At 47.4% G+C, this 14,400-nt stretch overlaps 1 protein-coding gene across 1 annotated transcript; it reads left to right on the forward strand.

Annotated features, from left to right (window-relative positions):
* The first annotated feature begins 259 nt into the window (after positions 1–259).
* Positions 260–12,601, forward strand: LOC120836331 (Golgi-associated plant pathogenesis-related protein 1). Its single transcript, XM_040220635.2, has 5 exons — positions 260–480; positions 6,565–6,611; positions 7,917–8,006; positions 9,216–9,354; positions 12,158–12,601. The coding sequence occupies exons 1-5, from the start codon at positions 378–380 to the stop codon at positions 12,394–12,396; spliced, it is 618 nt and encodes a 205-aa protein (XP_040076569.2). The 5' UTR covers positions 260–377; the 3' UTR covers positions 12,397–12,601.
* Positions 12,602–14,400: the final 1,799 nt, after the last annotated feature.

The raw sequence follows: 14,400 nt of genomic DNA on the forward strand, positions 1-14,400 counted from the left end.
CGCAGAGTGAACGCCGGAGAGGAGGAAAGAAGGATCTCGCCTCTTCTACATTGTTCACCCTGCTAAGGTGGAACGAGTGGAGGACCTCGAGGGAGGGGCCTGTCCCGGCCACTTGTCATCAACTACAAGGAGATACAGTAAGCCACGTGCGTCTCTACGGCCCGCTTATTGGTTCACTGGGACCATAGCTTTCGCCGTGTGCCAAGCTGAGGCAGCGTCCTAGTTTGCTTTTGATATCTACCCACGCCCTGGCATTGCTACACACGGTGCAAACATTTTACGACTGATACGGGGCTTGCTCATTGCTCCCCGGTGTCGACTTCCGTTCCGGGAAGCTACGGTTCGGGTATAAATAGCTCACCTGTTCTGGAGCCGGGATGTACTCCAACGGCGTGCTCCGAGAGACCATCGCCATGAAGAAGTTCCTGCTGACTGCTGCTCTATCGACGCTCTACCTGGCTGCTGCTGTTGCGAGACCCGGTACGTACTGCGGGGACCTTCGAGTCTGATAAAAAAAATCTACACGCGATTATAGACCTTTGCAAAAGTCGCCTTCTGAGGGCTGCCATCTTTGTCTGCTGGGCTGTGGAACGCCTTCTGATCATGCGCTTTTGCTCTGCTGTGCGGTACATCAAGCCCTGCGCATGCGTCCGTAGCTCAGTGACTCAGCAGTTTTCACCCGGGTGATGAGCGATGCAGAGGTCTATAGTCCATCCCGTTTCACCTTAGGGAGATTTAGTAGATCGTTCCGATATAACTCCGATAGCGACACCCGCGATACTTCGGCGGCGACCCCTATTGCGCATGCGTCGACGTTTTACGTCATCGAGTATTGTTACCGGAGGGAGGCATACCGGAATGATCCGCTAAAACTCTCCATCGAGTCCGAGTGCGCAGCTGGCGCTATACGAACCGACCGGGCTATTCAAGCGGCGCTGAAAGTGCACCGTCACGGCTCCCGTCGCTTTCGTACGTTTGCCATATCTCTGGCTAAACCAATCAGGCACAGTGAATGCTGAGTGGTCTTGCTTTCTGTTTTTTCCTTCTATAGACCAGTGTCCGCGCCAATTCCAGGGCGCCGCCATGTTTATCTACGCTCGCGCCACCACGCGGAAAGAACTGGCAGGCAGGGAGGGGGGGCTGCGTTGGCGGCGTTGCTTTGGGTAGCTGGATGCGGCACGCTGTCCGAATGCACCGACACATCGTGAAAGATGTCTTCACCAGAAGCCTCTGCGGCCCGTTCTTCAACAGGCAAGATGTCGTGAACATTCGAGAACCCATCTCGATCAAGGAAAATAAGGGAAAACCTTTTTTCTCTTAGATGTTCTCGGTGTCTGCTGACCCTTGACATCCGCGTTTCAGTCCGGGTTCATTGCGTAGTAAATATTTCGCTACCGCTTTCTTGTAGCTTTCAAATGCTTGATTGTTGGCTTCTTGTATACGACACTACATTCGTGGCACGTTTGAGACTGATTTTCGCGATCTGCTTGCCTTTCTGAGGCAGCGCGGCTCTGCCGAGCCGAAATAAGTGGGAGGCGTTCACTTGATCGAACGCCGTTTTAGCGAATGAAAACGAGACGACGACGTTTCATCGAATGACTAGCGAATGGGTCTAGTTACATAGACAGCTCGGATTAGCTTTCTTTTGTGATGTGGCGCCTTGTCTGCCGCTGCGAAGCGGCGTAAACGAGGGCTCCGAGTATGTTAGCACGCGTCCCCCCCCACACACACACACAAACACACACTGCGAGCGTCTGGGTTCGAAACTATTAATTGCCAGTTCTAAAGGATGGTACTTACTTGAAGTGGGAGCTGGAATTCTACGACGGACCAGGAGACACTTACTATCGGGCAACGAAGCACGGTGCCTGTGGGGGCGGAGTCTAGGAACGCTACTGATTAATATTGTGACAGGCGATCAGTTATGATAGCAGACGAAACTTCGACTCGTTTGTTCAGAAGTTCGCGGTGATATTTTATTAGCCCTCGTTACAGCACACCAAGGATCTTAGGCAGTGAAATTCACATCACACAGGCTCGTCCGTCGTAGTCAAATGAGCGCAGTCGACGATGAGGTGTAATAAGCTACTAAGCTTCACAAGGAAAATGCGCGTGAGAAGAGTTTTGAGGAAGTCCAAAACACCGATCCAGCAGACGCACGTACGTACGTTTACTCCGGACTTCATGAACCCGACGGCGCAAGATCAAAGAGCACCGCCGCCATCGCCACCCGGTTTTCTCCGCACTTTGCGCGACGACGGCACTGCAACGGAGGGCACTCGCCTCGGCGTTAACAATCCGCGAAATAGATTCATTTCCCACTCTTGAAGCCATTCCAGATGATAAATGAAATTACCTCGGCGTTGTTAAACATCTGACGACACAACCAACACAACTGTGCCGCTGGCTGCGTGAGCCTGACACAACTGTGCCGAGCGCCTGCTCGGCGCCGTTGTTGCTCGTGAAGACCTGCTTATTTGTAGTTGAGACGATGATTCCACATCTTTCGCGGTGCTTGCAATAACTTCGAAGGGCAGGGGAACCTTCTCACGAGGACGTTGAAGACACTCAACACCGGAGCCACCAAAGCAATCGCACAAACCGTCGCCATGTTTGCTTCTTCGTCACTCGCGGCGCGGTCAACTCGTCGCGAGATGTTTTCTGGCTCGGCTAGATGAAAACCAACAGCGGCAAAGTGGCGTATGGACACACGGCTCTCACATTACGGGCACTATACTCACATACCGCGGTAAACAGGACCGATGCCGGCGAAACGGCAGTCGGCACACCAGCGAAGAAGCCCTCAACGGGAACCGGCGGCGCAGGCCGACGCAGCCCCCCCTCCCCGTGAGCGTCTGGGTTCGAGATTATTGTTCGCTTTTGCTCCTTGCGGTCGAGGCGAAAAAGAGCACTTCCGGACAAAGGTCTATACACCTTTTCCGCGTAGTCGTCGCCATCTTGCGTGTTGCAGCGACAGCCGCGCCGTCTGGCGTCTGGCGTACGGTTGTTGTGCGCCCATTTTGGTATGCGGAGAGCAGCGTTGTTCCTAGCTCCCGCGTTGTCCCCATTGACCCCGTGCATCGTATCTTCATTGTTTTCCTTTTAGTGAGTTCTTAATTTGTTTGTTATTGAAAGTGTGAATTACTCTTGTGTTCTGGCGTGTTTATTCGCCCTCATGGCGCCCGTTGTTGCGCCAACAGCTCCGAGAGGTTCGTCGCCAGCGTCGCCGGTTATCGAAATCGGAGGCATGTTCACTTTTCCTGAGGACGTTTACCAGTGTTTACTCTTCGCGTGTTGTTTTTTGTGAAGAATGACTGCCTTCTGCGAATGACTAACGGAGGGTTTCTATGCGCGAGCGAGGGCGACCCTGGGCATAGAAGTATCATCGTTTAATCGTAGAAATACTCACAATGGGAGTTGGCGACGCGGGCCGAACGGTTTATTGTTATGGTGCACCGTCGAGGTACGATCGCTAGTACCGGGACATCTCTACTTCGTATGACGCCCAGATGCTTCGGAACTATTCAGGAGATGGGGGTGAAAGGGGGGGGGGGGGGGGGGGAGACGACGACGATTTTGCGCCCTCTTTTTGTATTGTTTCCATTAACGTACTTTAACGGGCGTCGCTACCGAGCAACACACAAAATTATAGTGCACATCCTCGTAGGAATGAACGGAATGAAAAGCAAAACATGAGTAGACAATAACAATCATTACACCCAGGGTCTTACATTTGCACCACAAGCTGCAAAATTCGTTCTGCATTTGTCTTATCGAGGCCTGTTACTGCACTTGTAGATGTCCGTTTCTATACTGCCTATTTGCTTTTTTTTATGTGCTGATATTGCATAGCTTCCCCGCTGATATCAGCGGGGAAGCGATGCAAAATGTATACGTTACAGCCGCATTCGCTTTGCGGCTTCTTGTGTTCGGTGCACAATTTGTCGCGCGCTATCTTCCGTTTTCGGAAATTGATACTGCAGCATAACGACTGCGCAGTGGCAGCCCGATGACCAAATATGCGCGGACATGATACACCGACGTATAACCCACGTTATTACAACTCACTTTGCTGTCAAGGGCTTCAAAACCCATTTAACGCGCACCACTTCAGCATCTTGCCAGCCTGCTAGGCCTGCTCCCGCATACCGGAAGTGTTAGAACCGGAAGAACTATTCCCGCTGTGCGCCGAGTCGCCGAGTCGAGGCTACGCACGTTACGCGCTGGGTCGAGGTTAGACGGAAAAGGTGTATAGGCACATAAAGATAATCAGCGTCGTGACGTTGCACTTCCGGGGCTGTTTGATAGGCTCCACAGATCAGGGCGACGACTGCGCGGTGGGACTGAGAACGGACTATATATAATCGTAAAAGTGCTTTTAGTGGTTGTTTATAATTTCCCCAAGATAGCAGCGGAGGTTCTAATAAGCTAATTATCTTTTCTGTTTCTAATTGTTGAATAAACTACGGCGTGTCAGGTAGCGCTTAAAACTAATGTTGCAGCTTACCAAGAATACTGGAACGAAGAAAAAAATGTTAACCGTAAGATAAAAGTTAGGCGAATGTACCGATTATGAGCAAGTTGAGGTGGACGGACGGATGGATGCTAATGGCTGTACCCTCTATAGCAGGCGGTAGCTTGCGCCACCTAGCTTAGAAACTAAAGGTTTGATTCATCTCCTCGTTCTTCTAAACAAGTTAGCACGGCGCTGAATTTCAGCGCATGCGCAATGTGACACCCCACGTGTTGGTGCCCTCCCCCATTCCATAACGCAGCATTGGACCGTACCGCGACCTCGTTCCTTCTCAACCGTGATATTGAGGTATACTTATACCGTTCCGTGTGTTCGATATATAGCGATAAAAAACGAAAATTAACCCCCGAGGCGGTTTTCTCTGAATCGATAAAATCCAAAAAAAGAAAAAAAAAAAAAAAAAAAACAACAAATTTTAACTGTCATTGAAGAGAAAACCGAACAAGAAAGACGCCAGCTTTACGGGAAAATTTTTTTTATCCATTTTTGTTCTCGTTCACCCGGAACGCAGCTTCACTGAAACATCCGTTCTCTTGTCTTACCAGCCTTACTCGAGAAAATGTTATGAATTATAGCGTACAAATTATAATAGTTTCTGCGGTAATTATAAGTCGCTCTACGACAGAAGCACAATAAACACCGATTTCTTTCCGGTATTGAATTAGACACCGGAAAACGTCGATTCAAATGAAAAAATAAACAGCGATAAATATCCCCCTCCCCCAATTTAAAGAAAAATAGACACCGAAAACGCGGAACCTTATAGTCATGCCATATAGCAAACAGTGCTATCCATTGTATACTTTCGCGGAGAATATATGATCTTAAACAATCCTTCGCGCTTCTTTTGCGTACTTGCCAGTTTTTGAGATAAGTGTAGTGCAAACAGTGTTGTACGCACGTTGTTCCAAAACCGGAACGAATGGCCGTTCCTCCTCAGTCTTGGAACGAGATCCCGTTACAAGTTCCGGTGGTTCGAAAAGAACGCGTATCGGTTCCATTTCTTTTCAGATTAGAACGTGTGGTTACGCTAACGTTACGTTCACGCATTTGAACTAAATGTTGCGCCGGATAATTCGTCAATAAAATAAAGCCAGCGAGGGAAAATGTCCACAAAAAATATCCCTGTCGCTTCGCCACGACCATATTTGTAGCAGTTTTTAGTTCTCGGCTATCTCTCGGACAGCTCTCCATCATTCGAAGTCGGAAGTTGATATAGTGAGTAATAAAAAACGCGCAAATGTCAGCTATATTCGGGTCAAACTGCAAATATATAGACAAAAAAAAAAAAAAAAAAAAAAAGAAGGATGCCGTTTTTTTTTGCCGTTTCGTCGACAACGTAACTAAGGTTCTCGCGAATTTTTGTCGAACCTTGATTTTTACGTCGAACCTTAGGTTCTCCGAAACTTTGACCTTATGGACAGTGTTGCCCGGTTTGTACACGAATATCTTGAATTTCGGGAAACAAACAATTTAGAATGCAGTTCATTTTATGTTTTATAAAATGGTTAACACTGTTTACACCATATAAAAACGAAAAATATGCGCTTTTAGTGCTTTCTTTGTTTGGTAATGTGAACCAGTGATGCCAATACATCCAAAAAATACTGCACTTTTTCTCCCTCTGCCAAATAAAGTCAACTTTTCTTTATTATCATGTTTGCGCCTGCGCACAAAATTCGAACTTCAGTCGAACCTTTCTGTAACATTAATATGAAAGTTCGAAAAAAGTCGAACTTGGTCGAACTCGAACCTGGGCAGGTTCGCGGCCATCCCTAAACGTAACGAGCTCGCGTTCCAGCGATGCAAGAGGGAACGGCGGCGTTCCTCGGTTCCTCCTGAAAAGGAACGCGTTTCAGAAAAGTCGTTCCTTTGGAACGGCGTTCCGCGCACGACACCAAATCCGAATGAGGAATGGGTCGCGAATTTGAGGTTCCACGGTTGGGTCTATTTGACGAACCGAAAGAGAATAGGACTCGTACGCATCGGGTGAATAAGCGTTCTAATTACCTTCTCTTTTTGCTTTGCAGACCGCAACGCAGAGCTCTACCAAAGCCGCGAGGATGCGGGCGTCGGGGTAAGGTCGCCTCATTTCGAGCATTTGAAAACTTCGCAAATTGTGCGATAGCTGCATCGGTGACCACCGGGAAGTCACATTTTACGGTCTTCAAGAAACGTTAGAACAGTTCACAAACAAAGCCAAATGATATCAACTGAGCTTGGTATATCACCGTGTCAAAAGTTGAGGAAACCGTATTTTTGGATTATGGCGATCGACAGTTGCGTCTACTCTGCTCTAAACACCGAAATGGCGGTGCCCACTTACACATCGGGGAACGGAGTGCCGATACTCTAATACCCCTGTTATACCCAAGGTACACGGGCACACTTAACCGCGGTTAAACCAGCTTTAACTGCGGTTACGTGGCAGCACAGATGCCGCACTATGCCCTCAGACAGCTATTTCAAAAGAAGTGAAGAGAGCGCGTGCACTGCTTCGATGGGTGCTCAAGATGCTCAAGCGCACGTTCGCCCATAGCTCTGACTGCATCGCCGCAGAATGTTGTCGGCAAGTATTGCGCGCTAATTGTGGTTTAGCGTAACTGCAGTTAAGTGTGCCCGTGTAACAAGGGTATAAGCGGGCACTACTCTAAGCATAGCTCATGTAGTGGCTCTATCTCGGACGACATGCGCAACGGCGCAAGCCATAACAAATTAGGTGATTCCGATGCCGTGCACCGCCGGCATCATGCTGGGAAAAACCTGTAAAGTTGCCAGACACGCGAGTAAAATACCGCCAATCGCAAAGAGATCCCACGCCAAGGCGGGGGGAGCGTTTGTGCACCCCGAGAAAAAGATCCGCCATTCCCCTAAGTTGTCTACGTCAGCGCGGCGCCGCGCAAAACCGTGACGTTGTTACCACGTGACGCGCATCCCGGTGTGCAAAGTAAGGGGCTTCTTCCCTGTGTGAATACCCCTTTACGAAGCCACTCAAATCCATATTGCTACGTTTTTATTTTTTTTGTGTGAGGCAGTTAGTGTCACAAGACACTTTAACGTTCCGTGACGTCACGAAGCCAGTCAAATCACAATGTCACGTGACGTGTTAACTTAACGTGATGTGATATTGCCGCATGACTTCACAGTATAAAGTGACGTCATGGTGTAACGTGGCATCATGTTGTCAAGTTATAGTTTCCCGTAAAGTCATGATGTAAGGTGACACTTTGACATCGTAAAGTCGACACCACGCACAACACAAAACTCCCCGGGGCTATAGCCCTGCATACGTTATCAAATTCAAAATAGAAGGGCTCGATTGAGCTAACACCAGGTTTTTTTGGGCTACGTTCTGCAACTCGAAAACCCGCACTCCTCCCAGGACCCTTCTGTCTACAGCGACGACTGCCGCAAGCGCCACGACTACTACAGGGCGAAGCACGGAGTGCCTGGACTGAAAAACGATGACGATGTATGTTTTTTTTTTATTTAGAGTCTTCATGAAATACCAACTATGACCACTCACAAAATTGGAACGGCAGGGAGGTTCTTTAGCTGTCGTGCCCCAGTCGCGAGCTTCCTGCCTTCCATAATGCTCGGCGTCATATGAGCCTCTAGCGTGCACAGCAGTCAAAGAACGGCGGAAGGCGACACGCATGTACTGCAGGCATGGGCATCTGAAAAAGACGCCTTAAGGAATACTCATTCTGCTGGTAACTCGCAATTTTCAAAGCAATAGAATGGGATATGTTAAGGCTTACCGAAGCTGCACTTACGCGCGCTTACAGAATAAAAGTAGGCAGTCGCTATTGCGATATTGTTTATAGATAATATTTACCGTGTTCGATGATAGTTGAATCACTTAAATGATCGCTGAATCAGCGTTTCCAAACCAACTGCAGGATTGACCTTTATAATAAGGGTGTAGAATGAGATAAACAAGTTGTATGATAAATAAACTAAACGGGGATGAATGCTACTGATTAAAAAATTGCACAAAAATGCTTTAACGCTTTCTAGACGGAAACGATAGAAATACAAATGCAAGCTTGATCACGCTTACAAAGACTGGTAAGCACAGGATGAGTGATAGGCCTCCCAGAGAAGAAGAGAAGGGCCTCTGAATGGCACCGCCTATCAAAGATTCGCTCTCGTTTCTAAAACGCGTCGTGAGATGGCGCCACATGACAGGAAAGGCCACGAAGCACGCGACCGCACCTTCACGCGATGCGCGACGGAGATCGCTGTTGACTGCCCCGCCCCAAACCGATTAGTTTTTATAGTTTTGTCAGCAAAGCACTTGGCTCACAATCTCAAGGTGGTCAGTTGAAATCCTGCCGGGTGACTGGTCTTTTCATGTGGTTCCCTGTAAGCGTACTGCTTTTGAGTGTCGGTTTTTTGTTACAGCCGTACGCTAAACAACTCGATGAAAATAGGCTTATGAGACATATTGTGTGTTAAAAGACAATCATAGTTGGTGTCGGACTGTACGACATAGCCGGTATAGATTCAACTGCGCGTACACACTTGCAAACACACATACAGGGAAATATTTAAAAGGCAGCGCTGATGCCTTCGCGCAATAAGTACAAGTTTTTGGATGTTTATACATGTACAATGTTACTGCCAGGTTTGACAGCTAAGAAGTGGTTTCTCTTTTGTTTCTCTTCGTACGATCCAGCTTCGCCTCTTGGCTCAAGACTGGGCAGATCATCTAGCCGCACAACCAGAGGGAACACCTCTTGAACACCGTCCAGATAACCAATACGGCGAGAACATCTTCTCTGCATGGTCCTCCGACCCCAGCTACACGATCGATGGTATGCACACGGATGTCTCTTTGGTCTGGGCTTTTAAAGATACCGGGTGTTTTTTTTAGGCTTTACAGATTTGTTTATCAATAAAAACTGGGAAAGCTACACTAATGCTCTTTGTGAAAGCGAGTTATACGGCCACGGGAACATAATATAGGAGGCTGATCATGGGCGCATGGTTGATGCGTTAAAGTTACCACTCCTGCAACGGGTGCAATGCTGGCGGTGCGAAAAACACGAGTGATGAGAGACGGAGAAATCGCGCGGGCGCATTTTCGCTCCACCTGCCTTGCGCTCGTTGCACTTAAGCCCATCACCGCGCGCCTCCCACGCTCCCGAAGTCTTGCGAGGACTTACTTGTTCAGTGGTTGTCGACGATGCTCAGCAAGTTTCTGATTGCAACCGCATTTTTTATCAATTAACAATTGAATTGATATATTTTAGTAATTAACCGAATTATGCTGACGATTATGCCCCTGTTTTATGTACCCCTGACCATAGAAGTCACCCGCACAGAGAGCGTTAGTGTAGCCTTCGCGGCTTTTTTAAATACAAATCTGTTTTAAAGCACCTTGCCTATAGAAGGGACCTTGTGTAGAAACAAGTCAGATCTTTCACACACCAGGTGTCAGCACTGGGCGAACACCGTGTCGACAGCTGCGCCACCGCAGCAAGAAAAACTTAAAAGCATAAAAAAAAAAAAAAAAAAACGGGGACACTGGGAATACAGAAGTCATTCCTTCTGAACAATGTCTACCTCGACAGATGTCAGACAGAGAGGGTAAAGTGATAGTTAGCAAATTAATTTCCTAAAATATACTACTTAGCTAACTTCTTAAATATTCGCTTTAGCTGGCACATTCCTATTAACACCGGGTACCCGAGAATCTGGGTGAAGCCTTTAATGCGACCGCATACATCGGCTTGGTAACGTATTGTGCAACGATTTAATACAGAGGTGGGTGGAGCTGGTGGGAAGCATCGCATCAAAGTTTTAAAGAACGAACTTACCTGAGTTAAAAAAGTAAAAGAACATTAACCGGATTTTCTCTACCTTTGGCGCCCGTCTGCTCACCGCGCACCCGCTGACTGGAGCGAATAACCGACAGATGGCGGCAGAGGCACTTCGGGAACTTGGGGACCTTCCAACTGCGGCTGCAGCTCAGAAACCGACCTGTAGACACAAAGCATGGTATCCCTTGAGGCGAGAACAAAGAGACTGGACAACACAAAACGCTGTAAGAGGATGGGCAACACACAGCGCTCCGTGTTGTTTAGTCTCTTAATTTGTCCTCGTCTCAAGGGCTACCATGTTTTTGAACACACAGTACCATGCGAAAAGTGCAGTGTCGCTAAGCTGCGGATCCTTGCTCAGCGTCTGATAGACCGCACAACAGAGTTACAGCGCACGCTCAGAAGCCGTTTCACAGACCAGCGCGGCAAAGATGGCCGCACGCACAAGGCAATTTTCGGAAAGGTGTTTAGGAAAAGCTACCGACCGGTTGTTCTGCACTGTAAAAGCTTTGCTTTAGGCATGCTTCTTTCTATGTACAAAAAAGAAATCTTACAATTTTATTTTTGGACGTCGTGCCTTTTGTTATCGTCCACACGGCTGTTCTTATGCTGGTAACTTAAAGGTACACACTCGGCACTGGGGCAGCCAGAACGCAAGGTAGCCGTCGTGACATTCTGCCGTCATCCACCAGCACGCGAGCTTGATAGGCATGGTAACAACTGGAGATGTGTGCAAATACCGGTTCGAATCCAAGAGCGCACTGTCATTCCTAGCTTTAACACTGTTAAGAAAACCGGTTGCCGTGGACTTCTCTTCCCCTGCGAAAGTTTCGAATGACGAAGTGCCATTCTATTCGTACCGGTATTCGCACACTCGTAGTAACAACCTAACAAAGGTAGAGCGTGGCTCTACGCTTCCACGCTTCTCGCCTCGTGGTTGGTTCTTCGACCCTCTTGTCGGCTGATGCGGCAATCTGGTTGGCCGAGGGGCGATAAGACGAGTCCTGCGAGACGCCGCGCATACGGCCACAGCTCAGAGCCTTTTTCGCGTTCAAGTCCGTTCAAACCTCTCCCCAACTCTTTCCTTTTTCCCTTTAAATACTTAGTATTCATATGGTCAGCCTCGGGCATTTTGGATCGTCACAGTGTTACATGATATGTCGCCACGTGATGCATTGCTGTCACGTGACGCTATGACGTCATGGTGTCACTGACGTCATCGGGTCACGTGACATTATCACGCCACGTGACGTCACAGCATTACGTCACACTGTGACGGCTTTATATATTCGCAGAAACCCCGCAACATGGCCCTGCCCCTGAATGGCCTCCTCACAAAAAAGTAAACGGTACAAAAACGCACCTTAATAATTCGATCTCATCGTCATATGCACAAAAATGGGTACAAATGAAATAAAAGTGTTATTATTAATGTACATTAGATAAAACCGAATAATCCGGATAACCGAAAAACATGCTTTGAAAGCCGAATTCGTTTTCTTCCGGTTCAATCGGATATCCGGTTTGACGGACGGTTGCATCCTCTAGTAAAAATGCTACGCACCATGTTGAACGCCTCTAGAAAATGCCAACGAGACAACCGATTTTCTTCTTGGTTTTTCTATTTTTTAATAGTAATAATAATAATAATTTTTATTGGCTCAGAGGAGCCGTGGCACCGCGGAAAGGCGACAGCCTGTACCATGGAGACCCGCGGCGCCACGTTTAGTGATGATGATTATGAGATACGTACAAGCGAAGGACGACGACGTATAGAATTTTTTTTTTCGCGCAGCAAACGCTCCCGTGGATTACTGGTACAACGAGATCAAGGACTACGACTACGCCAATCCGGGCTTCTCGTCAAAAACGGGACACTTCACCCAGGTCGTCTGGAAGGGCACCACAAACTTGGGATGCGCCGTAAGCAAAGCGGCTTCCCGGAGCGCATACTTTGTCGTCTGCAACTACAACCCCCCGGGAAACGTTGAGGGGCAATATGAGCAGAACGTGCCCCCAGTCTTACCCGACTGAGCGAGACATCGAGCGGCTGGACCAGGGAACACCGTCTCGAGATCCAACCGTTTCGCCAACGTGCTGCTGCAAGAAGTAAACATCCACATGACATCGGTTGCCCCGGGCGCACGTTGCGAAGCATGAATCTCGACGACGAAAGCCTGTTTCCGGCTGATCTGCACTCTCCTTATTAAATGCGTGTTTTAGTTTTGTGTCTGCTAAATGTTGTATTGTGTCGTTTCACGTGCGTATGAACTCAGCAAAGCGAGGAGTGTCCATTTGAATGCTCCCATAATCTCAGAGCAGTGATTTGTAGAACCGCGGGTCCTACACTTTTTTCGGTATCTCGCACAAGCCATAGCTTTTATATATAAAAACGTAATGTTGATTGGAGATTAAGGTTGAATAAAAAATAACCCGACTAAGTACCACCCTTTTAATCAAGTAACCCATCAGTTGATTTACCTTCAGGATATTATATATAAAATTTTAAAACCGCTCATTTTTTTCAAATTTTGATATGTCGTGAATGGCGTATTGCAGCACCCTTTGAAACTTACCTTGTGACACATTTTAAAAATTGAAGACATTTTTAAGCTAATATTTAAACATTATAATAACTCTCGATGACAATCACAAGAATGCGGAAGTCGTTTAGCGTGGAAGCCTGGATACCAAAAGAAATAAAGACCTAAAAAATAATAGATCAGGCATTTTAACACTATTTTTGGCTCGAGTTTCTCCAACTCAAAACTCTGATTAAGCGGCTAAAACATTTGATCGCAGTTAATCTATTAACAAGATAATCTGAAGGATATAGTCGATGAATTTCTCAGTTCTAATATATACGAGGCTAGAGCGATGGCTATCCGAAAGTCGGGTGAGAGTCGCTAGCCTTCATCAGTACAAGACTGTCGCTGCGGCCGATGTTGCCTGGTGCGGGTTGTTTGTTCGAGTGATATTCAGTGCTTCAGTATTTCGGAACCCGCCGCCGTCACCAAGAAGATCGAAGTTGGTGAATCCACACGGCTGAGCTGATGATCTAATAACAAGAACGCTTCTGTGTTGCCGGCTTACACTATGTTTATTCCACTTGCGGCAGATTTATTAAAACAGTTTGTTTCACTTCCCACGGTTGTCGATTCAACGAATAGTTTGCGGATCGTAATCATAGAAGTGACACTGGAGAGTTCAATACCTCTGATGCCTCCGATAACGATACGGTGCATGCGCAAAGGCGGCGGCGCAATATCGGGTATTGTTATCGAAGTCATCTGAACTATCTGCCGAAACTCTATAAAATTTCCTCATCTTAACGTTTTTTGCGACTCTGTCAAACCCACACACCCACACCACAACGCAGTAAGAAGAAACATATCGGCTGCAGCGGCAATGACTTTCCTACTCGTAGAGACAATAGCGGCAACACAGGAATTTCTAAAAACATTCAGCACTCTAGCTAAGTTCTCTGATTGCACAACATTCATCTTTCCGCAGGAACTTAAGGTTATGCGAGAAAAAACAAAAAACATCGCGTAGAACCTGCGATTCGACCACTCATATATTAAGTTAGAATCCGGTTTGGGATTCCTCGTTTTGTTGCTTCACCACTCTTGTCAAAAGATACAACTTTCTGAAAACAAACAATTCTTAACAAATAGTGCGGTTAACCAAGGGAAAGACATTCGTCCCGGTGATCCATGCTTTCTAACGTGCGTCTAGGGCAGAGGAGGCACCCACACAAGCGATCGTTTAAACTTGGGCCGTACGCTCATAACACAATTTGCTTTCTGGTGAAGCAGCGAACATACTGCACCATCCTCCCCTGAAATTATTTTTCCCAACGGTAACATTCGGCAAAATAAAGGCGAATATCTACAGTGTCTCCCCCGCGAACGTCGAGAGCAGTCATGTTGCGGCCATATACCTCTAGCCACACTACGATAGCTTGAGAAGTGAAGGGTGAGGATAGTTCTAGCAACGTATTATCGACGCGCAGCAAGTAGGTTATAAATTATAATG

Source organism: Ixodes scapularis, unplaced genomic scaffold, assembly GCF_016920785.2.
Source record: "Ixodes scapularis isolate PalLabHiFi unplaced genomic scaffold, ASM1692078v2 PGA_scaffold6__148_contigs__length_123643588, whole genome shotgun sequence".
NCBI lineage: Eukaryota > Metazoa > Arthropoda > Arachnida > Ixodida > Ixodidae > Ixodes > Ixodes scapularis.

Coding starts and splice junctions, on each gene's coding strand:
- LOC120836331 (XM_040220635.2), top strand. CDS start 378: ATGTACTCCAACGGCGTGCTCCGAGAGACCATCGCCATGAAGAAGTTC. Junction 481..6,564: donor TGCTGCTGTTGCGAGACCCG/GTACGTACTGCG, acceptor TTTGCTTTGCAG/ACCGCAACGCAGAGCTCTAC. Junction 6,612..7,916: donor GCGAGGATGCGGGCGTCGGG/GTAAGGTCGCCT, acceptor CACTCCTCCCAG/GACCCTTCTGTCTACAGCGA.